At 32.9% G+C, this 24,233-nt stretch overlaps 1 protein-coding gene across 5 annotated transcripts in view; it reads right to left on the bottom strand.

Annotated features, from left to right (window-relative positions):
* The window catches only part of Cnksr2 (connector enhancer of kinase suppressor of Ras 2), a 203,627-nt gene that overhangs the window by 80,613 nt on the left and 98,781 nt on the right, over nt 1-24,233 (bottom strand). For 3 of the 5 annotated variants that reach the window (XM_050164390.1, XM_050164391.1, XM_050164395.1), the window contains exons 9-11: nt 22,620-22,766; nt 13,117-13,250; nt 9,863-10,074 (exon numbers count right to left, since the gene is read on the bottom strand). In XM_050164390.1, the coding sequence (XP_050020347.1) occupies nt 9,863-10,074; nt 13,117-13,250; nt 22,620-22,766 (493 nt within the window). The remainder of the gene's footprint in view (nt 1-9,862; nt 10,075-13,116; nt 13,251-22,619; nt 22,767-24,233) is intronic. The other 2 variants (XM_050164392.1, XM_050164393.1) reach the window with 1 other exon arrangement.

Raw genomic sequence — 24,233 nt, 5'->3', positions numbered from 1 at the left:
CAAAAACATTGGTTCACAAAATTAAAACACATTTGAGCTATCATTACATAAATGTCTATAAATCTATAAAAACTACTGTGGAAAATGTACTATCTTTATATAGCAGTGCATTAAGTTTTGAGGATGCAGTTAGTATTATTATTTTATGAGAAAAATTACAGAGAGAACTGCCGTCAAGAAAGGAAAACTACAGCTCCTCTAAATTTTTTTTTTTGTTATTCACTACCTCTTAGAGTAAAATGTTATTTCTAAAAGGATAAGGCATCTGTTACTTCTGGAGTTCACTTTGAATCTTATCCAGGAGCCTGGTCCCACTTCTGCGGTAATACCGTATCGTCTAACCATTGTTTTGTTATTTAGACGTGCTGTACATCTGGCATCATTATAGTAGCTGGGGTTGTACTGTTTATTGTAGTCTAGTAAGTGTGAATAAATATTTTGTGGCTTGACTGAATATTATTTCAAGATTAATGGCAAGCAGCCTTTAAAAATATGAACTATGTTTAACTGAAAACTCCCCACAAATGGGATATGATTTTCTACTGTTAAGATTATAGGTAACAATAGAGTAGTTTATAATGATGTATCTAAATTATTGAGGTAAAATTTACTAAAAAGATAATAGCTTCTTTAACACTAGTACATATAATTGCTTAAAAATAAATGTCTTTATTAGGTGATATTAAAAATACTAGAATGCCAAATGACAGAATGATTTGCTCAACCTGTTGTATTCCCTTAGCATCTTTCCTGATACCTTTGGTGTATATACAATGCTTACTATACTATATTGTTGCTGTCTACTTAGATGTTGCTCTACTTCCCCTCAGTAACCAGATCTTACATAGCTTTGTTATGACTATCCATCACAGGTTCAGAGATGGCATTCATAAAAGGATGTCACATAGTAAGGAAACCACAAGTCATCAGATTGCTCATTTGATCTTATTGCCTCTCACCCCAAAGGCATTAAAGAGAATGCCTTAAAGCAACCCTTTTCACCTTATAATCCACCAACCCAGCACTTTGTTAGCTTTCTCTACTTCATCAAAATCACCATCAGAAAGCTGCTTTAGATGACCAACCTCCAATTCTTCTCCATATCCTCTCTTGAATGCTTGCTTTGCCTTACTACTCCACCAAAACATCTACTACAAGGACACTAGGGTTTCCACATTGCTAACTTGAACTCAGTTTAGACCTCTTGACCTTTCTGCTGTGTCTGCAGCATTGGTGTTAGATTATTCTTTCTTTGAAATGCTGTTCATACTCCCCCCCAGGACTCTGTCCCTCACGTTATGTTTTACTCTCTTTTCTTTCTAAATTCACATGTATCATTCAGAAGTAAGCAGAGACACCTACTTCTTCCATGACATAATTCTTGTTCATTTCTTCTCCTTGTTCTTCATGATATACCAACTTTGTTCAAATAAGTAGTGATTTAGTTGAATGGTTTATGTCTTTCTTTTAGGGAAATTAAAGATAAATTCAATGAGAGAAAACACGCCTCTGCTGTAGTGTACTCTTTCTTTACTTGTGGTATTCCCATACTCTGAATAGTGCCTTAAATGCAACAACTGTTCTGTACTTTTAAGCACCTTGTTAAAAATAAAACAAAACAAAATAACAACAAGGGGTTTCCTCATCATGCACTGCACCCGACCACCTATGCTCTAAATCACACCTCAGTGTTTGTATTTTCATAGCTTTGTTTCTCTTCCTGTCCTTCCCATCCATCCAAGGTAGTATATCACTCTGGCCCATGCACTACATTTGAAACAATTTTAAAAGATTTTTATTTGTACGTCTGTGTGAGAGTCTGTCATGGGCATGGATATATACACACACACACACAACTCTGGAAGAGCAGAAGTACTCTTAATCACTTCATTATTTAAAAAAAAAAAAAGGCCAAATTGAGCTTTACAAAGCTGCCTGGTAGGCAAGTCAGAACTACAAGCCCTTGTTCCTGATTTATCTTCTAAAAACGTTTCCATGGGTAGCATGTCCGTTGCAACACCAGTGAGCTGCTTCCTTTTCCAATTTTACCATTCCCCCTTTCCTCCCTCCACACACAAATCATTAGGTTTCAGGATAATAAATAGCACCTGGGAAGCAATATTCTTTTCATAGTTGGCAAAGGTTTAAAAAAAACGTGCAGAGAAACTCTCCAAAAGTCTAACATATTACTTAATTCTCGCAGGAAAGTTACATATATACACATCTGTTCTAAATATTTTAGCCAATAATTTGATGAAAACGAGTCTAGTAAGGAATGCTTAAGCTATAAGCATGCTATGTAAACCCATCAAACTCTGCACATACCAGACACAAAAATTACTTTCAGATGGTTGACTGCATCTCTAGGAAAACATCCTGGGGTTATTTAAGGTAAAGAAACACACACTTGAAGAGGAAGAAAAACTGAATTAATGGAAAGTCAGTAATTTTTCTGAAGGAGAATGAAAACGTATCTGGATCTAATAAAATAAGTAAGAGTGAGTGCTTTCATATTTAGTGTTACATTTAAAAATTTTGTTTTTAGGTAAAAGACCTTGGGGAAAAGTGGTTTGTAAGTATTTCAACAGGCTATTTGTTTAAGAATGGTTTATAATAACAAGTATAAATAATAAAAATCCAATATAAACTTTGAAGTTGTTACTATTTTCAGTTTCACTAATGAGAAACAAAAAACAATTGCAATATTTTTTTTCTAAAAATAAGTCACATCTCATTGTGCTGTGTTCAGCTGATATCCCTCGGAGGCTTGCTGTTTCCTGAAGGGAAATGGAGGAGCAGTGGATCTGGGGGAGAGGGGAGGAGGTTGGGTCTGGGATGAGTGGAGGGAGGAGAGGATGTGGTTCAGATGTATTGTTTGAGAGAAGAATGAATAAAGAGAAAAAAGTCTCATCTTGTTTGTTTTCCTACTGCTTTATAAAAGTGATGTATACATACATACATATATATATATATATATATATATATATATATATATATACAAATGAGGAGTGATGTAAGTGAAGGTAATTACTAGGCTATTTTTAAATCAAATTACCTTTTATAAAGGTAATTCTAGCAAGAGGAGGGATATGTGTGTGTTGTGTGTGTATAATTAATTTGAGTTCGCCATGTAGTCAGATGAATTTGAGAAGTCAGTATTTCTTATCTTAATGTTTGCTCCTGTACAGTGACAATCACATGAGAGTTGTGGAAGAAATGAGGAAGGATTAGGATAGTTTCAATACTAAGTGGCAGAAGAAGTCTGGGCCCTCCTTTGAATATTGTAGAACATGGAGTAAAACAGGATTTGATAAATACATTGGCCTCTTGCTACACTCAGCTTTCATACAGATATCAACAATCTGGAGTGTTTAAGCTGAATTCCAAGCCTTTCAATGTTTCCCAAATGTGTTCTATTAAGCATTTGCTCCACTGGAAAGTTAATACTATTTTGTGACCCAAAGAAACAGACTCATGTACAGATGCATTAGAGAAACACTGGATATAGTCCAAATGCAAGAAGGCATTCAACACAGTTTGCATTTATTAATCTACAAGAGGAGTAAAAAATATGATTATACCATAGTCTTATTTAACTACGTAACTTTTCTTAAATGGATTTTCAAAACCAGAGTTTTATAGAAAATTGTCAAGGAAATGTCAGATTACTTAGTTCACATTTGTGATTTGAAAGCTAACACTAACAGCTTTATCTATATGTTAGCAACTGTTGCTTGTTACATTTGCAATAAGAGAAAATGAACTCTAATTTTAGCCAGGGAAATAATGTATCATATCTAGCTCCAGAGGATGTTTTGGTTAGTTTGTTTAACTGTGGGGGCAGAATAGATAATTACAGACACTTACAATCACATACTATTTTTGATCAGAGAATATGCTAATCATGAATAAATGTAGGTATATATTTCCAAAGGGCTAATTCCCTAGGCTCTTTTAACTAAAAAACAAACAAACAAACAACAAGACAATGATCTCTGTATTATATAAGTTCTCTAACTTTGATTTTTTTTTCTAGTATCGATTTCTGTGAATTGGTTGTTAAGGTAGTCAGGGTTTCTCAGCAACAACATTCTGGCCTTCTTATGTTTGGATACAGTCTGGGACATTGCAGGGATGCAGATTAGCAACCTTATCTTCTCCTTGATCAACTGGGTACCATTAAGAACCTGCATCTTGCCATGCTTTGTGATGCCAATGGAAGGCCTGCCACTGAATGGAGATGCAGGAGGAGTAGATGCTGGGGGTGGGGGTAGAAGGGAGGCAGGGGAGGGAACTGGAGGAGAGGAGAGGATTGTGATGTAAAGCAAATAAAAAAAAATTAATTAACAAAAAGATGGTATTCAAAAAAGACCCTGTACCCTTTATTATGCCATTATTACAAAGACAAAATTAGCTAAGAAACTGTCAAATGTCTTCTGATGGGTATGACTCCCTCCAGATGAGAAATGCGGTTACTTTCTGTTCTTGGCTTTTCCATTCTGTCTGTACAGGGAGCACCATTTCATATGGACCACATCATTCCACTGATAGTCATGTGAAGGTGTTGCTATTCTTTTGAAAAGAGAACTAAATAACCATTCTATACAGCTATCTTTACATTTTTTTCTGTATATTAATGCTCTGGAACCTATTGAAAGTCTCCCTTTCTTTACTATTTTTAATCTAATAGCTGTTTCCTCGAATGCTTGCAAAACAAACCTTTCTTCCAAGGCCCCATGTCTTTCAGAGTTTCGAACACTTTTATTTAATTCCCACATCATTTTATCCTTTTGTCCTGTCTAAGACTTCAATAGTTGGCTATTGCTTTAGTAGAGAGACCAAATATGAAGATATACTTTTACTGTTTTAATCTTTATTTACTAGGTCCTGTAACAGGGAGGACATTAAGTGCTAAAATGATTCAAAAGCAGATGAAATTCTTCAGCACATTTTATTTATGAGCAGCAACCACTTACTATGCCATTTAGATACCATTTATTTTCTTTTTTTTCTTTCTTTTTGGTTTTTCTAGAGAGAGTTTCTCTGTGTAACAGCCCTAGCTGTCCTGGAACTAGCTCTGTAGACCAGGCTGGTCTCGAACTCACAGAGATCCGCCTGTCTCTGCCTCCCAAGTGCTGGGATTAAAGGTGTGTGCCACCACCGCCCATCTAGGTACCATCTCTTAAGAACATCAAATGAGAAAAACATTGTGCTAAGTGACAAACATATATAAGCTAATGTTTAGTTCTTACAGATATAGTAATAGTACTGCTATTCTGTTTTTCCAGACGAAATCCTGAGGTATAAGTGTAGCCTCTATTAAGCTCAAGTTCAAGTATAGCCAAGCTCTCACACCAACACAAGCAACCTGACTTTGAAACTAATGTGCTTTAATAACTTTATCAACAAAGCTGTAGAAATGGAGAAAGAGAGCCTTCCCTAGATGATTACTCTAGTTCTCATAATAAGAATAAACTTTTCTATTTTTATCCATTAGTTACATGGTCTCTAATCACAGTTAGCTTGATGCTAAGAACCATTCTGTGAAGCTACCCAAAGTAGAATATTTATACTTTTTTTTCAAAAAGTCCAAAAAGAATAATAATTCCTATGAGCATAGTATATATCTCATATTTCTCCTTCATTAAATTCTATGATTACTCCTTTGGGAATAGTATTTCTTACTAGAATATATAGATCTCCTGTGGACAGTACAACTTTTTTTCTCTCTAGAATAGCTAATGAAATAAACCTGATTTTTACTTTCAAAGGAAGTAATTTATAATGGAAAGTGACAAGAAAGAGAGAAGCCAGCTATACAGAAATGAAAGAAATAGAAATGAATTCTGTGTATTTAAATCTTTAGGAATTTAGAAAAATGCTTCAATTATAATTTGGTGTCTTCAAAGAGAACAATTTTTAATAAAAAAAAAAAAGAAAGGCAATGGAGCCGGCAGTGGTGGTGCACGCCTTTAATCCTACCAGGTAGAGGCAGGTGGATCTCTGTGAGTTCGAGGCCAGCCTGGTCTTAAAAAAAAAAAAAAAAGAAAGGCATTGGAGTAAGTATGACAACCAAACTTTGAAATGTACAGATATCATTCTTATTTCCCAAGTAGTAGAACTTGCCCCTTCACCATATGACAATGGATCATTGAAGCCACTTACTATTTCGGTGACTAAAAGGGAGAAAGGATTTGATTTTCTTTTATCAGTGAAGTTGAAAATGTCTAGGTATAATATTCTAGACACTAAGTTTACTCAATGCACAAACAACATTTACGAGAATAATGTCCAAAATACTATACACATTCATTTATATGCTTTTGATGAGGAGCTCGATTTTCAACCAATGAGAAAAGGTCTGGGTTACCATTTCCCAGCTCACATGGTTCTTGAGATATTTTAAGTTATTTCCCTTCTTTTCCTACGAAATCTGACTTCCTGTGGCCACAAAGGGGTTCAGCCAGTTGTGCCTACTCTGTAGCTGAATTTCTCACATAGAAATGTAACTGTAATGGTGTGCTTTGATGAAACAGAGGGGGCATGGAATCCACTAGCAGAGGAAGCTGGTGGAAAATAGTTGTGCTCTGAAAAGTTGCCGAGCAACTGATTTTTATTAAATTGAACCTTTGCATTTGAAGCCTGGGAAGATGAAACCAATTGTTAACATGATTTAATTCTATTTTCCTTTCATTTTTGTAATGACAATAATGAAAATTAATATCTAATATACTGGGTACTGAGGCAATTTACAGTGCATTGTTATTAAACTCTCACAAAAACTCTATGAGGCAGAAATCATCTTCATTAAATAAACGAGAAAAGTGAAGCATAAAGTTGTATGTCTTCAGGGTCATTCTGGAGTAGTCAGGTGATAGATAGGATCTGGGGACACAGTTGGTACTACAGAGAATCATAGTAAATCCCAATTGACATTGGTTTTGTAAATAGATCTACTTTTGCATATAATCTGAAATTATTTTCGTTTTTATTGTTAGTCAAATGAAACCTTTTACCCCAGTTTAAAAGGATAAGCCATACCATTGTTCCTTACCCACAGTATATAGGAAGCTTTTTAAAAAGCTGTCAGGGCCATATTTATATAAATACATGTTTATTGTTGGTGAGTAGATACAAAATAACATATAAGCTAAGACATAAAATTAGGACGACTTCTGCTTGCTTGAAATAAAATTTGAGTTTGGAAAGACTAATGAAATGTTTTAAAATGATTTTTTTTTCTAGAGTTTTTGAGAATTACTTTTTAATCATATATGGCAAGCTCTTATCACTGATAGGGTCAACAAATATCCATGGACAGTTCATCTCAGCTCATTGCTTAGTAGCTGTGCAAACTATTTAATTCCTTTGCAGTTTAGATTTTTTTCATGTACAGATATACTATTGTTGGGAGGCTTAAGTGGACTAACCCCTTTTCAGTACAGAATGGGATGGCTAAGATGAGGTAAGGAGAGCGAGGCAGAGCAAGGAAAGGGATATCTTTTTTTTTTTTTTTTGCACTTTTGTACTTTACTGATTTTTGTTGAGCTCTACATTTTTTTTTCTCTGCTCCCCTCCCTTCTTCTCCCCTCCCCTTCAACCTTCTCCCAAGGTCCTCATGCTCCGAATTTACTCAGGAGATCTTGTCTTTTTCTACTTCCCATGAAGATTAGATCTGTGTATGTCTCTATTAGGGTCCCCATTGTCGTCTAGGTTCTCTGGGATTGTGATTTGTGGGCTGGTTTTCTTTGCTTTATGTTTAAAAACCACTTATCTTGAAAGAGGGAGCCATTATGGGGCTAGCAAGAAATCTAGCACTAGAGAAATTCAAAGGAATCCACAAGGATGATCCCAGCTAAGAATCTAAGCAATAGTGGAGAGGGTGCCTGAACTGCCCTTGCCCTGTAATCAGATTGATGACTACCTTAATTGTCATCATAGAACCTTCATCCAGTAACTGATGGAAGCAGATGCAGAGATTCAGAGCAGAACACTGGGCCCAGTTCCCAAAGACCAGTAGAAGAGAAGAAGGAGCAATAATATGAGCAAAGGGGTCAAGACCATGATGGCGATACCCACAGTTGTCCTGAGCTAGTGGGAGCTCACTGGTTAGACTGCCAGTCGGGGACCTGTATAGACCTAAAGTAGGCCCTCTGAATGTGAGTGACAGTTGTGTGGCTGGGGCAGTCTGTGGGATCATTGGCAAAGGGACCAGGATGTATCCCTAGTGCATAAACTGGCTTTTTGTAGCCTATTCTTCTTGGAGGGATTCCTTGCTCAGCCTAAATACAGTGGGGAGAGCCTTGGTCCTGCCTCAAGTGATGTGACAGACTTTGTTGACTCCCCACGGGAGGCCTCACCCTCTCCAGAAAATAGGGATGAAGTGGCGGAATGTGGGGGAGCTGGAGGAGGGGAAGAAGAGGGAACTGGAATTGGTATGTAAAATGAAAAAAAATTGTTGTTTAAAAAATAATTTTAAAAGTTATGTTAAAAATATAAATGCTTATTCTTATGACAAAGAAGCACATGCACAGAGACAAATACAAATGATTGTAGGCACTCATGTTCTTTTCATTTCTTTATTCTTATCACTATTTGTGTGTGTGTGTGTGTGTGTGTGTGTGTGTGTGTGTGTGTGTGTGTGTGCAGGGGCTTGTGTCGTGGTACATGTGTGGATGTACCATGAGGTACCATGTATAGCTTCTGGGAGTTGTATTCTAGCTTTTCAGTGGGTTGCAGGGCCAAACTCCCAATTGTCAGGCTTGCACAGCAAGCACTTTTTACCCATGGACCCACTTTGCCGACCTTGGTTTCTATTCTTTAGGCAAATTTTTGGCAAAACTTTACATATATAACTTTACCAAATAGCTGTAAGAAAATTAAGCATGTATAAGAAGAAATAAGCTGTCTTTTGGGAACAGAGGATGGAGCAGGTTGTACTAATTAGGAAGGATCTTGCCTTTTCCCAAAGTGTATGTTCCTCACTTTTAAGGATTAATTTGACACTGGCCAGGGAAAAGCATAGACTTCCAATTAAATCCATTCATTTTACATTTCAGGCATCTTCACAGGCAAATATTGGAGATACACTGTATCAGTTTCAACTGTGACTGTGTTACCTTCTTGATCATACAAAGAAAATGAAGAGTCAACAATAAAAATCCTAACAGTAATTCTAGGTTAATCTATGCCCTAAATAAGGTTTGTCCTTTCTAGTTAACAGTTTCCTCTGCTCAAAGACAAGATCAATCACTTAAACTTCTTAGAAGAATATAAAATCTGACACTCTATTTTCCTCAGAAAAGCCTATCTAAATGATTCTTTAAAAATCCTCAAGGATTGCTGGGCGGTGGTGGTACACACCTTTAGTTCCAGCACTTGGGAGGCTGAGGTAAGGAGGATCTCTGTGAGTTCGAGGCCAGGCTGGGCTACAAGAGCTAGTTCCAGGACAGGCTCCAAAGCAGCACAGAGAAACCCTGTCTTGAAAAACAACAACAAAAAAATCCTTGAGGATTGAATCAATGATTTTATTTCAAAGAAATCCTGTTAGTTATAAGCATTTATACTTATAAAACTCTTGACTTAATTTATCACCTATCACAGAAGAAATACATGTGATTCTACAATTTTCATATGCCATTCTGAGTTAAACTCTTTACTAGTCATTAGAAAATATAGAAAACTTCCTAATATCATGCCTGAAATTGTTAGTAGTCTACTCAGAAGTACATGATGACACTGACAGATTTTAACTATTGGAGAGGGATCCAGTAATCTCACCACTCCAAATCTCTTAAAGGTAATCAGGAAACTCAGGGAAGATATGTATCCTTATATATACCAGAGAAGAAGGAACTCTTACCATAGGTCGGTGTGCTTTCTCGTCTTCCTTGACTGCTTGATCTTCCTTTTTCATATTCATAGCAATACAAGACAGTATCTTCTTCCACGATGTTAAACCTCTTTCGATATTCCTGATCCAGAAATGAGTTTGGGGATTCAGATCCCTTATGAACTGGCTTGCCCACCATATGTCCTCTGAGGTCTTCACAAGGAAGGTTTCCCTTTTCGTCCCTAAAGAAAAGTGAAGGTAGAGGAGATGGGTGTAGCATTAGGGCCATACAAAATTAGAGGGACCTTAAAATACAAATAATACCATTCCTTTACAATGTATCTTCAGATTTTTATGATTTCTTTGAGAATTATAGGGTTAGTTCAAATTATTCCTATTTTGTCTCAAATAAGAATGAGGCCCAATGGTTAAATAAATTGCTTCAATGTCATAGATAATAAATGCCAGTTAGAAATACACCATGAATCTTCAAACTTCTGCTCTAGTTCATTTTCACTGTGTCATGTCATAGGAAGAAAAATATTTTCACCACATAAATTGATTTTAGTTGAAGGAAAGATACTAGGTATAATGCTAACAATGTAATCATAGATTTTTCTCCTGTTTGTTTATCTTATTGGTTTTGACAGGATTTGTGTTGCTGAAAACAAGGTTCTTTCTGATTCTGTCACCAAAATATAAGGGAAACTATGGTCTTATGAATGACATTAGTACCTATAAATCAGTATTATAAGAAGTTCAAACAGCAGATTATTAATGTAAATGAATTTTAATGTTATTATAAATGGTTACTATAAATATTCAAACTCTATGTATTTTCTGTGAGTAAAAAGGTGTTTATGTGGAGCTCATTCAGAAAGGCTATATAAAAATTATTACACATTAGCAATGTTTCTTATGGAGATAGGAGAAAATATGGTAAAATATGGAATTTACAAATGGGATTTGGAGAACAGCAATTCCACTTTTCATCTGTAATAATTTAAGCAGACATTTTCTTGACATTTTATGGGATTCCTAAATCTCATTGCTGTTATTTAAAAATATTTCCTTTAAAATGTTTTTGCTACAATAATTTAATTTTATTTTTATTGAAAATTTCACGTGTTCAATGCATTTGAATCATATTCATTCCTCACTCTGCAGCTCTACCTTCTCCTGGGTGACCTCATATTGCCCCCAAATCATATCTTTTCTCATTTAATCCCCCTTTATACACTGTTAAACTTTAATGAGCAGTGCTCACTTCGTGAGAATGTCTAGTTTGCGATTTTCCCTCATGAGTGGTCCGAGGTGCAAGGCCATGGTTTTTAGAAAGTAATGGACGACTGAACTCCTAATGAAAGATCCCCTCTAGGACTAATTAAAGCAACACCTTATTTACCTTATGAAATGTTTCCCTAGGTATCTGATATTTTTCTTGTCTTCTAGAACACGACTATGAATGTAAGAGCTATGCTTTTCCTCCCATGCATCATTGTGCTTCATCGATTCTAGGTGTTCCCAGGTACCCAAAAGTGTACCATAAATCAATGTTATCAAAGAAGAAAACATTAACTCTACATCAAAACAAGACCAAAATTTTAAACTTGCAAAAGAAACTTGAATCATTTTTAATTAGCTTTCATTATACCATATAAAACAGTGATGAATTTATTAAAATATGCCAATTTAAGAATTATGAGTCTTGGCCTACCAAAAGTCTGTATTTCTGTATCTTCATGAAAATGTTTAGATGTCCCAATTCAAAGAACTATAATCCAAATATTTTAAATATGTAGACAGCAATAAATAATATTCTCAAAGATGACTAACTCAGAAAGTTGTCTTATTTATTTACTTCTTTACTAGGTAAAGTTATCATTATTATAATCATCTACTTTTTTACTTCCTAAAACCAATACATTTCTTATTATTGAATTATAAATATATAACCAGCTCTTAGGAAATATAAAGAACATAAATATAAATCTCAGTGCAAATTTCATTTTTAGTTAACTGAAAGCTTTTCTTGAACTAATTGCCTGGTATTTTTCTGTTACTGCTAATTCTCCATTGAAAAAAATTGATATTGCAATTAGCTTGGAAACAGTTGTAGTGAATTCATAATACTGGAGAAAGGTTATGTTTATCTGTAAATTTGCAGGTTTCTCTACGGGGCCCATGCCACGAATACTAATGCAGCTTGTACCATAAGGTAATTCAGAACTATTGAATTTCCATGTTATATTCATATAGACATTCCCTGCAGAAGAAAATTGCAAGAGCTGACATTTTCTATAATATAACATTATAGAGAAGCAGCCTTTCTCAACATGTCAAGTTTATTAAACATGTCTATATGGAATCTACTCAATAATGTTAAATTTGGAAATGTACCATGCATGCAAAACAAATTTTAATGGAATGAAGTAATAATATATAAGTATGTATGTACAATTAAATATATAAATGTGTGTGCATATGTATATATTCATGGTATGAGTTTCTGAAGAACTTAAAGTAATCACTGTAATAGAAACAATTTCACTTTTCTTAAATTTATATGTACATGTACAAAAATAATAAATGTATGGCTATGCTCTAGATTTAAGTATTTAGGTTAAAAGATCATTGCCCCAGTAGATAGTCTTTGCACTTAATTAGACATAGTAGAGTTAATAAGGCAAATTAGTTATTATAGCAAATAATTATTTAAGGACCTCTAAAATAATTATTTACAACACAGAGAAAGAAATTTTGTTAAGTACAAAATATAACCAGTATTATGTTTTTATATTATCAAAATTCTTACCCTATAAAAGATGCCATTACAATATTCTTTTAATGAGCACCTAAAATTTGAGATAGTAAATACAACTTCTTTTACTTAAGAATGTGTAGAACTCATCTCTAAACTCTATCCATTTAAAAACATATGAAATGTTTTACATTAAACTGACATTTCTTAAAGCTTCACAAGCAAAACTCCTCCCTTAGTATTTACCTTGTAAAATAATTTTGGTTATTTAATACCACTTTCCTATTATGCAAGTTCACGAGTGTAAGATACTCACTGTCCAATTTATGCTTATCAAAACTTAGCTGTTGTCATTATTAACAAAAGAGCATTTGGTATAATGAGAATTGCCTTCTAGGTTATGTTCAGAATTTCAGAAAAAACTATTCACAGTGCTCTTGAAAAACTAACTTTCCAGTTTAGGACCTACTATATTAGCCTTTCTCTAGAAGCTGTCCAGAATAATGCCATAGGTAGCTTATACCTGGGAATATAGGGCTCTGCAGGAGGAGGGGGAATGTAGAGATCCTGGAGGGCAGAGCTGTCTCTCTTGGTGGGTGTACTGATGGTGCTGGAGGGCGTGGCAACACTGCTTGTGGGACTTCTAGGTATAAGAGGCTGGTTAAAATGAAAAAGAAAATACATACGCACACAAACAACACAAAACAACAACAATGACACATAGTTATCATTTAAAAATAATCTGTTTGTGCAAAGTTTTGAACTTGGCTGAAATAAAGAAAAATGTTATTGTCCATATGGGTATTTCTTTGATCCCTCCCCAAACAAATAACAAATAATAGAGTTTTCAATGCAGTTCCCAACTCACCTTTTCAATGGCTTAACCATCCAAAAGCTACTTATAAAGTAAAAATACCATTCAATGATTCATAATGAGAAGACGTGTCACTCACAAAAAGAAATGTATTTTAATTAACTTTGCCAGAATTGTACTTTTGAAAGCTAATAAAAATAATTCATAAAAGAATTAGCTTCCTCACATCCTGACTGCCATTTGAAAAACTATAGTGTTATATTAGTAAGAAATGTCACAGATGCTCAAAGAAGGCAAAAATGGCTATCAACACAGGAGGGAATTTTCTAGAAAACTGTACTTTCTTCCAACATAAACACTGGTAGCTGTCTCATCCCCAGCCCTCAGAGCCATTTCATATCACATCTTCAAAAGCATAGTCAATAAGGAGACACGAACATTTCATCTTTCACAGACACATATTTTCATCTAGTATTTAAAACTCATCTTTGGTTGCATGCCTATAGATACCTTGGATTTAAGTATTAAATAGGAAGTTGCCTTCTAAACATACTGTATAAACCGACTTAATCACGTCAGTCTTAAGAGCAGTCCCAATTCCAAGATTCACAGTATTTGAGAATAATCTTGTGGATTGAAAATCATTATCTTAAATTGAAACTCAAATTCACAAATTTGTATATTTATCTTACAGATCTTACTGATTAAGTATACATACAATTAACATTAAAATAAGTATCTCAGTGCAGTCTCAAACACGATGATAATGACCACAAAATGAATTGCATCTTCATATGACAAAATGGTGCTCTTTTAGCCTGTATGAAACACATTTGGCATATCTAGGTGATAGACTCACAATTCTCCTACTTCAACATGCATTGCTGGAAACCCAAACAAATGCATCTTACAACTATTTTGCACTATAGCGTTACTTTCATACAGATAACCAAAAATTGTTTGAAAGTCAGGCATGAATACAATGGAGATTACAATGTAGGTCACTGGGATACGCTACATAATTTGGGAATCAGTTAATGATTTTGACCTTCCTCATTACACAGCTCCCCTTAATAGCTTGAAATCACACTTCCTGCCAAAATGGTGGTTAAGTTTAAATCTATGTAAAATCAAACTTAAAGAAAGAGAGACAGGAAAAAGGAATGATAATGTATAAAATTTAATTTTCTATCATATATGATGACTTACAATGGTCAGAAACTTTACACATTAATTAATTAATACATTATGACAGTATGCAATAAAAACTTCTCTGTCTGACAATGTAATTTTTTTGGAATAGAATCCAGTTAATCTATTCCTGTCCTATAGAAAAAAAAATTCTTGGCAATGAGAAACTCTTGAGATGTAGATAACTGGAAGAGTCGTTTGTACTGATGAATGCCATGAAGCCCAATGATATTAAATGAAAATTCTAAGACTGTTTCATGCTCTATAATATTTGAATGAAAGGTTCAGTGATACATACACATGCACACACACATACTCATATTTACTGCAATATGACTGCTTATAGTTTTTTATCCTGTTGTTATCTTTTAGCTCTAAATACAGATCATGATAATAAACATGAAGTAAAAGAAAACCTTATTACACATTATATTAATTTCCAATATTTTAAAATCAATTTACTATGGAAGACAAATGAATATTTAGTATGCTTTTTAATGTACTAGTATGGTACGTTAAAATATCTCACTTTATGTGAACTTAAACCACTTTCTAATAACATAAGCTTGTCATAAAAAGCAATCTGACTCAATTTTTTATTCTTTTTCCTCTATTTTAAGGTTGCTAATTGCAGTTTGAAGATGTTTCTCCATTCCCTTGGTGATATATAGAGTTTTTGTTTAGTACATACTTTTTTCTTTCCACTCCACAAAAAACAAATAAAGAAAAACGGAATTGTATTAATTTTTACAAGGATATTTAAATATGCCTTAAGCATGAGGTGAAGTCTAGCAGAATATTTTATTCTGTATACATTTCCTTTCTAGGAGATTTAAGGATTAGCAATGCCAACTTCCTACAAATTCCTGTATTTGTACCTTTCTATTTTCAACAAGGAGTTGCTATTAACGTGATCAGTAAATGTGAATCAGTATATTGGAAGATTAATATAAGAAAAAACACTTAAAATGTTCAAATAGATGTCAGGTTTGATTATGTTACCCTGATCCAATTAATTGAACTGCTTTAAAAAATTCAACTTGTTTTTACAGAACAAAAGAAGAATTATTCAATTCTGTTCCTGAGTTCAACTGGGTGTTTATTTTATTGATAGGTAAATCGAAAGAAGTGTTTTAATGGGTTTATTGTGTGGGTGTAATCTGGGTTATCAGTACGTTCTACAGCAATTAAAGCAATATAGTAAATAATCAATATACAGACAATTATTTTTGTGTACTAGTTGTGCTATTTTTAATCAAACTAAGCAGCGATAAAAAGAAAATATTAATTTGAGTATCAAATTAAAAAATCAACTTTGACATTGGCAATGAAAAAATAAACTGTGTCCTAACATTAAAAACACTGTGGACAAGAATTGAAATAGTATAAAATTAAATGACTGAAAGAATTCTGAGATCATTAAGAAACTTTAGGAAGACAATAACAGTGTAAGGCATAGAATAAATGATGAAATTAAGATGAAATCAACCATTGAGAAATTCCTAATTGTAACAAGCAAAAAAAAAAAAACCCAAATGAACAAAAACAAAAAACATCTGCTATTAGTGTGAAATTACATGGAAAATAACAAGTTTATTGTCCTCCAATTAAAAACTAATGATCTTTCAGAATTCAAATCAAATTTTAATAGGTATATTCTTGAGTAAAAATTTCATGTCAGAGAATTTAAAAAAACTAAACTATCGCTTCTCTTATCCTAGAAACATTTTCTGTAAATCATTATTTATTCTAACATAGCATCATTGTAACAGTTATAATTGTACTAAGAATGATTGGCATTTTAAGTAAAAATAATAATGCTATTTTTTTCTTTCACAACTTTAACATGTTTATTAAAATGCGCATGGGAAAAACTACTGTCATTAATTAAGAGTATTGTTTTAAGACTGCATATTGTCATAAGGCTTTAATATAACATGGCACTATGGTATGTAATAAGTGTGATTTAGATCCATTTTGAATTCCCATCCAAATGATTTTATTTAGGACCTTGTCATAACATCCGGTATGGTTCTTATACCATAAAGCTCTTCCACCAGTTGAACAGCACTCTCACACAGAAGATCATTTGTGTGTGTATGTGTGTACGTTTATGTGTGTGTGTGCACGTGTGTACCTTACTCTTGTAAGTCAAGTCTGATAAATTATTGTAGAACGCTGCCATTTATCTTTTTATGTTCAAAGTCTTATGCATCTCTTTAAATGTACATTTAGAAGCTTAACAAGCACTTGCTATTGTCATCAGGACTCAGAAATCTACTTAGAACTTACATATGCATTTCAGTGTCAGTTTAAACTATATAAATATCTTAAAAACATTCTCTAAAATATAATACGGTACAAATCTTTCCCCGAAGTATGGGTAAAGACTTCAGAAATAACATCTGACTGATTAGTTTACATACTGATGGAGGGTTGTAATTGTCAAAGAAAATTTTTAACTTTTACAAGAGATTAAGTGAATCATTACTTTAAATTTATTTGATGGATCAAGTGGTTTTGTCTTTGTATTTACCAATTTTAATATACGAATAGCACATCTGCAAGGAACTAATATATACATATTATACACATATATGAAATCTCTATATTTAAGTAAATCAGTATATATGAGATGTCTCTGGTAAAGATTATTAAAAAGAATGTCTACACTTAAGAAAGTAATTTGAATTTTAAGTTTTACTTGAAATATTTTATATTTCCAAATCCTTGGCAAGCATATTTTAATTAAGTTGGCCCTCAGGAAATGATCCAGCGAAGTTAGAGATATAAAAGTCTTCAGTGAACCCAATGACATAGAGGCAAGCCCAATATTTCAATGTTATACAGTGTAATAGTATTTAGTTCCAAAATACTCTTATGTCAAATTCACACAAAAACTTGTTTTCCCTTTCAGTGGTAAAAATATCAACTGAGATACAAATGATTACAGTAAGTATAAAACCTAGCCATTCATTTTCTTTATTCTTAGAAATAATCACAGATTCCAGCTGATCACAATACCTCAATTTTCTAGCATGGGACAGTCTTTAAGTCCTTACACAGTTCAGGCCCATTCTTACTAAATTCCCAGTACTAGCTTCATTTAGTATTAGAATATTACTTTATATTAACAATTATTTCCTTGATCATTCCAACAAATGCTCCAGAGAAAATGTATTCTGGGTTTGGAAACAAGAATTTGCATACAATTTTTTACATTTCATGACCACATAAAGAATGTTAGATATAATTTTAAAAAATAATGTGTACTTTTTACCTGGCCAAGCTTTTCCTAAGTGAGAAATTATATTTGAAAATAATGTAAGCAAAATAATTGCAATGTTTAAAAATTCTCCCTCAGTTTCACAGCTTCTAATTGAATACAGATTTATTAATATAAAATATTTGTACTTTTTATAAGCAGATAAATTTTCTGTTGTTCTTACTAGACTATAAAGAAAACATTTTTTAGACCATGAATATGATCAGGAGACCTTAGATCCTTGAAATTAAATAACAGATATATGGACACCAAAATATGTATGTTCTTATACAATATATAATAAAAAGCCTTTGGAGTCATATTACAAAATAGCTTTTTCCATCAAATCATCTGTACTGATAATAAGACTAGTGTATGTAATTTTGTGCTGCTCAACTTATATGCATAATTAAATGATAATATAAAAATTGAAGTTATGTATTCCAAAATATAGTTAACAACATGATGGAATATTCACCGAAGAAACTACATTTGAATTTGAGGTTTTACTTGAAACCCTTTACATTTTAAAATCTGTGAAAAGCAGAGCTTAACTCAATTGTCAACTGTTTAAAAACGGCTCACTTCACATCATAGCTTCTTATTTGTAGTCAGTGTTAAAACTATAAAAGCATTTGGCTGAAACCCGCCAATGTTACTTAGATTTTTATTTTATGGTTTGAACACTGATGAATTATAATTGATATGACAGCTGCGTGCAGTTATTTCCTAATATGAGCATGTAAAACACAGAAATAGTACTGTTGTCCAGCCAGCCCAATTACAGTTTTAGTTAAAATTATTTTGTAGTGTTACACCTCATATAGAACATTTTCTTTACAATATGTTTTCAAAACAACTCTCAGAAACGTACAAATTGTCTTTCACTAATATTTATTTAATAACATCAACTTGCATTTTGGATATTTAAATAAATTTTGTTGCTGCCCCTGCTTTGACTTTTTACACAATTACTTTAACCATTTATATTTGTATGCACTTTAATTTGAATGTGATCACCATTCTATAGTCGTTATGCCAATTGGTATACAAAATTGACTGCTGTTGACTACTTCCTTTCTGCTCAAATCGCTTAAATATCCTGTAAATTGCCATCAAGGTTAATTAAACAATAAAATTTAAGTACAAAATAACAAGCCAATACTAATAACTATGGCATCAATATATGAGATTTATGGAGTAGAAAATAATTTAGGAATATATGCTATTCATATAGCTTTACCTTAATTCATATGAAATGCCTTGAACAATATCTAAATCAGATGTTGAACTCTTGCACTGATTGACCTGAGATGTTTTTCTCCACCAAAAGCTGGGTTCTTTAACAGTTTTAAAATTTCAGTGACTCCCAGTGATGATTTAAGGAGATTTCTTGGCAGCGTCCAGCTAATTCTTCGATACATCTCTTGTAAGAAGAAAATGACTGTCCATATATTCTTGCTGCAATGCATCCTAATTTAGTACCCAAACCATCTAAACATATACCTGTGACCTATTCAGCACTCCCTGAAATTTATTTCACCGATAGACGAATGTGACTATATGCAATCACCATGCTTATCCACATCCTGGAAATTAGCAGAGTGCCACTAAGATGCTTTGAAAGCATCTCTCAGAAGGCAAGATACCCCGTTTACCTTCTTAGAATAAATGACTGGATCTCAAAGACAGACAACTCTGCTACTTATGAAAGTACACAGATGATAACAGAATTCAGTTTTTCAGATGTAATTAAATTTGGTCATTGTATCTAATGAAGTGATCTTTACGTCCTTCAGGTCTATCATCAAAAGTTTGAGAAAATAGAATTTTATCAAAAGAACTGCCAAATTTCATGAAATGTGCTGATGAAATTTCTCTGTGAGCATGAAGTTGGATTGTATGCTTTTGCTTATTTGGCTATGATTTCCAAAGAAATTCCAAATCAAAATCGCTCATTGCAGTTAATTCATATTGAGTAGCCCTATTTGAAACAGTTCAGGAATAAATACTTTAGGATATATATGCCATTTTATTTGTATAAATAAAATTATTACCATTTTTGTTTAAAATAATTGGTTTGAAAAAGATGTATGCACTATTTTTGACCTCCATGTAAAGCCAATTGCAATATTTATTTGAAAAAAGTTAATAGGTAAGCTAAGCCTGGTAATGAGCAAATGAACTAGAAATGCTGATTTAAATAAATTTCACAGATTCTTTGTATAGCTTTTAATTAAAGTAATTCCTGATAAATTATTGGTATACTTGATAAAAATAATCAAAATAATTCAAACTTCAAGTTTGCATTTTGATGATTTATATGTAAGTGAATTAATAGGCATTCTAGTTTCAGGTGATTTGTGGTTCACAGCTGAGGCTGGTTCTCAGGAACTAGGAAGAAAAAATATCTGAGATAAAGGTATGAAGCAAATCCACAATTGCCATCAAACCTCATCTTATTATTTGACTTTATTTTCTTTTCTAGGACAGTCTGCATTCAAACTCTAGCTTTTAAAATTTCTACGTGTTTCCCCATTCTCTTGTTCTCAAATCTATATTCTATAAAAATTCTCATCAGGTAGTTTCCACTAAGTGGAATTGATTTAAGTACAGGCTAAAGCCTAAGTTCATGAAAGAACTTGATTATAATGGTATAATATCCAGTCCTGAAATAGGCTGTACGACCGTGTGGTGGTGGTGCTACTGTATACGTACAGAACACATTCTTCTTACACTCAAGAATTTGGTTTAGCACTGCTAGAAGAATTTAATTATTAAAAAACCAATTCTTTTCCTTCTGCTTTGCAAAAGTCAATTTTGTAGCTATTTTCAAAGATGTTAAAAGTAATTTTGTTTTCATTAACAGGCTTACCTATCTAGAGATGGTGAACTTTGGGAATTCATTTTAGGTAATTCTTATCGGGGTAAATAGCAAACTTACAAATTTGTGATATATGTTATATACATATGTACTTATTTAAATTATCCACCCCCAGATTTTAGTATTATGAAAAGGTAAACATAAAAATATTCAGCATAAATTAGTTGGTAGTGAGAAATAAATATAATTAATGATTTGATAATGCTTATGTATAGCTATATAAGAATAGACCTAAAACAATACCTTAAAATATGTCATAATTATATTGTACAAAATGATGGAATTAATTTTAAAAGATCTTTGCCCTCTAACTTTGAAGAAAATATGTCATGTGTATGTATAAGATATAAAATACTAGTTTTTTTGACTATTTTACTTTTTATATAAAAGTGTTAATTGCTATAATATTCATTCTCCACTTCAGTTTATGCTACTGGAAAAAGATCTAACAATGAAATAAATTACTAAGTGATTTTCTAAACAGACTACTTCAAAGTACATGGAACAACAAGAACTAGGATCTCTTTTGGTGTTTAGGTCCCTTTATGAAAAACTGCACACAAGTAGTGATTTTTCCAGCTATTTATAGCTGAAAGTGTGAGGCTCTTCTCCAGTGTTCTACTCCTTTAAACTTTGAAAAAAGATCATTGGCATAGACAATAGAAAATTCCAGATGAAGCAACCAGCCTCAGAACATTAACAATCATTAGATATTTTGGTATAAATATTGTAAGTCAAATGCATTTAGAAATACTAATGCAATCTATATTCATTTGAAAATCAGAAAAAGTTTTGCATTAAAAATGTTAACATTGTAACATTTTATGTGTTTTAATATTATCTAAATATAATGCCAACTTTAAGGCTGATAAGTAGTAAAGTTTAAAAGAATGAAAACAAATTATATTTATAAGAGCTGTTTAATGGAAAACGTACTAGAAAAAACTGGTGCTTGTAAAGGACACTAGTAGAAAAATTACTAAATCTTACACAGCAGAGACTATAACAGAGCTTTTCTTTTTAATATGAGAAATTATCAGTATTGTACATTAGATGGGAAACTATTTAAAAAGAAAAATCAACTAGATTTCTAGAAAAGGGTAATAGTCTACTACTTTAACAAAGTGAAGATTGGTGAAAAAATTCAATTATACATTTAAGGATTATATCCTGATTGAAATAAAAATATATTGATTTCTTGTCTTTGTGCAATAACAATATTTTATACCTTTTAAATAACTCTTATATGCTTTATTACCACTCAAATTAACATTTTATAGTAAAATTTCATAATGAAGAAAACTGCAAAACTTCTTTTTTTAATATTCACAATGTAATATGTAACACCCTCCCTGGTTTTTCTGCTGCAGGGGGTGGAGAAGTGAAAAATGAGCTATAATGAGGAATACACTAGTTAGTATTTAATTGCTAATTTGAAAATTAAATTTCTACTCTTTATAAGTTACAAATTTATTTCCTTATTTAAAGTAATTCTATAAACGATCTGCTAGCTTCTTCCAGAAGTGGATGGGATTCTAACCTATACTATTCAAGATTCTATCACAAAAAGTTAACCTCTTCATTTTTTCCCCCCTCTCCACATTTTGGCGTGGACTAACTTGTGAAGGTTTAGAATTATGCTTTAGGTTTCTAATTAAATTAGTGTTATCACTCGGGTTTTAGTGATTCTCTCCAATTCCATCACAATTAAGCCTATACGGATAAGCAGTGAAGAGATAATTTCACAAACCAATTTTCAAAAGCATACAAGATTAGTTCATATGCTGCTGAGATGAGGCACAGAAACGAAGCATTACTGCGATAATCTATGGCTAAAATGATGGTGTATGACTTATGATTAAGCTTTATTACCTGCAGAGCAAGGGGCTTCCATCTCATATTTTTCAGTAAAGCTGGTGCTGAGGTAAGCATGCTCTGAGGTCGCTTTTTCAAAGTTAAGATAACACCACTCGGGTCCTCTCGCAGTGCATTCACCAAATTTTTCAACTGCCACCCCACCTGGTAACCAGCAAAATCATTACAATAAAATTGAGGTACAGTACTCGAAGATTTAATGTTCTCCCCCTTCAATAAGATTAGTAAAAAAGAAATCACATAATCGGAGTAGCCGCCTACCTATTTTCAGGAGATATATATTCAAGAGAGAAGTTTTATGTTTGAATTATTAACCATATTATTGCATTAGAGTCCATATCACTATGAGACAACATGACGGACAGTTACCATATCAAAGCGGAGACTAAAGCATATCTTGCCATTCACGTGATTTGGAATATAAAGAAATTCTATCACCGTTGATACTGCTTAGCTGCGAGGTCTTGGCCAAAGCTCTTCACAAGTACAATTGAAAAGTCCACATGCCAGAAAATGATGAGTTGGCAAAGTCCTGAGCTAACAAACCACACCACATGCTTTCTCATCCCCATCTTTTAGAGACACGTGACGGCAAGTGTCTTTAAGTTAGACTGATATTGTGCTACCGATAGCAGGTACGCACACACCCAGGACACATTCTGAAGCAAGGGCAGCAGCATCAGTGAAATAAACCTTTTATCATGGTATAAAGATAGATTTAAAAATGACATGGTAATGTTTCTTCAGTGCGGCATCTACTGCCAATGTGTTTCAAATAACCCTATAAACTTAACAATGTGTGTGCTAAATTTAATGAAGCTGCTTTATTTAAATATCAGCTCAGGACAATTAAGGCAAATAGTAAATGATTTGAACACTGGCTTAATGAATATTCATGTTAAATTACTTCACTAATCATCTTTAAAAATTTTAAACATAGAACTTTTGTTAGTTTGCTTTTAAAATGGATTAGTGATACAGTATCAAGTAATTAAGGTTCCAGAACTGGCTAGCTTAAACAGATGGTTTAAAAGAAACATTGAAAATCAATTACTGTATTATTCATTTTTAAAAATATATTTCATATTAATATTAAATACTTAAAAAGAAACTTTCATCTTAAGTCTAGTGGAGTCAAAATTTAAGTTAGATTGCAAAAACAATTCCGCAAATGTTCTGATGAGTCATGTAGTTTCTTTTAGACACTCAAAGTAGATAGAGGTCTTTTGTGTGCTCTTCATCATGTTTTTGTCTAGAAGACATTTCTCAACTGGAAAAAATAAAACTTGCACCAAATGATGCAAAGATTGAAAGAGACTATCAGGAATTAATCTGGAATGTAGCCATTGTAGTTTAATGGTAGATGTTTGATATATTTATTGAACTTCCTCTAACAGATAAATTCAACCACAGATGAAGTGAGCGAAGAAAAGAAAGGAGAACAACGAAACAAAGGAGCTTCAGTGCTCAAAATCTCGAAAAGCTTGCTATGGACCAAAATGGTCACTGTGATAAATAAGAGGGTGCGGCTTTTGAAAAGAAGATTAATGCAGATCAATTTCTATTAGGAAACCAGTCCAATGCTTCCTGTTTTCTATAAGAGGGGATGAT

The sequence above is a fragment of the Alexandromys fortis genome, unplaced genomic scaffold (assembly GCF_014885135.2).
Source record: "Alexandromys fortis isolate MF-2015 unplaced genomic scaffold, M_Fortis_MF-2015_v1.1 scaffold_147, whole genome shotgun sequence".
Lineage (NCBI taxonomy): Eukaryota > Metazoa > Chordata > Mammalia > Rodentia > Cricetidae > Alexandromys > Alexandromys fortis.
Note: the sequence above shows the minus strand (reverse complement) of the source record. Positions and strands in the feature narration are given on the sequence as shown.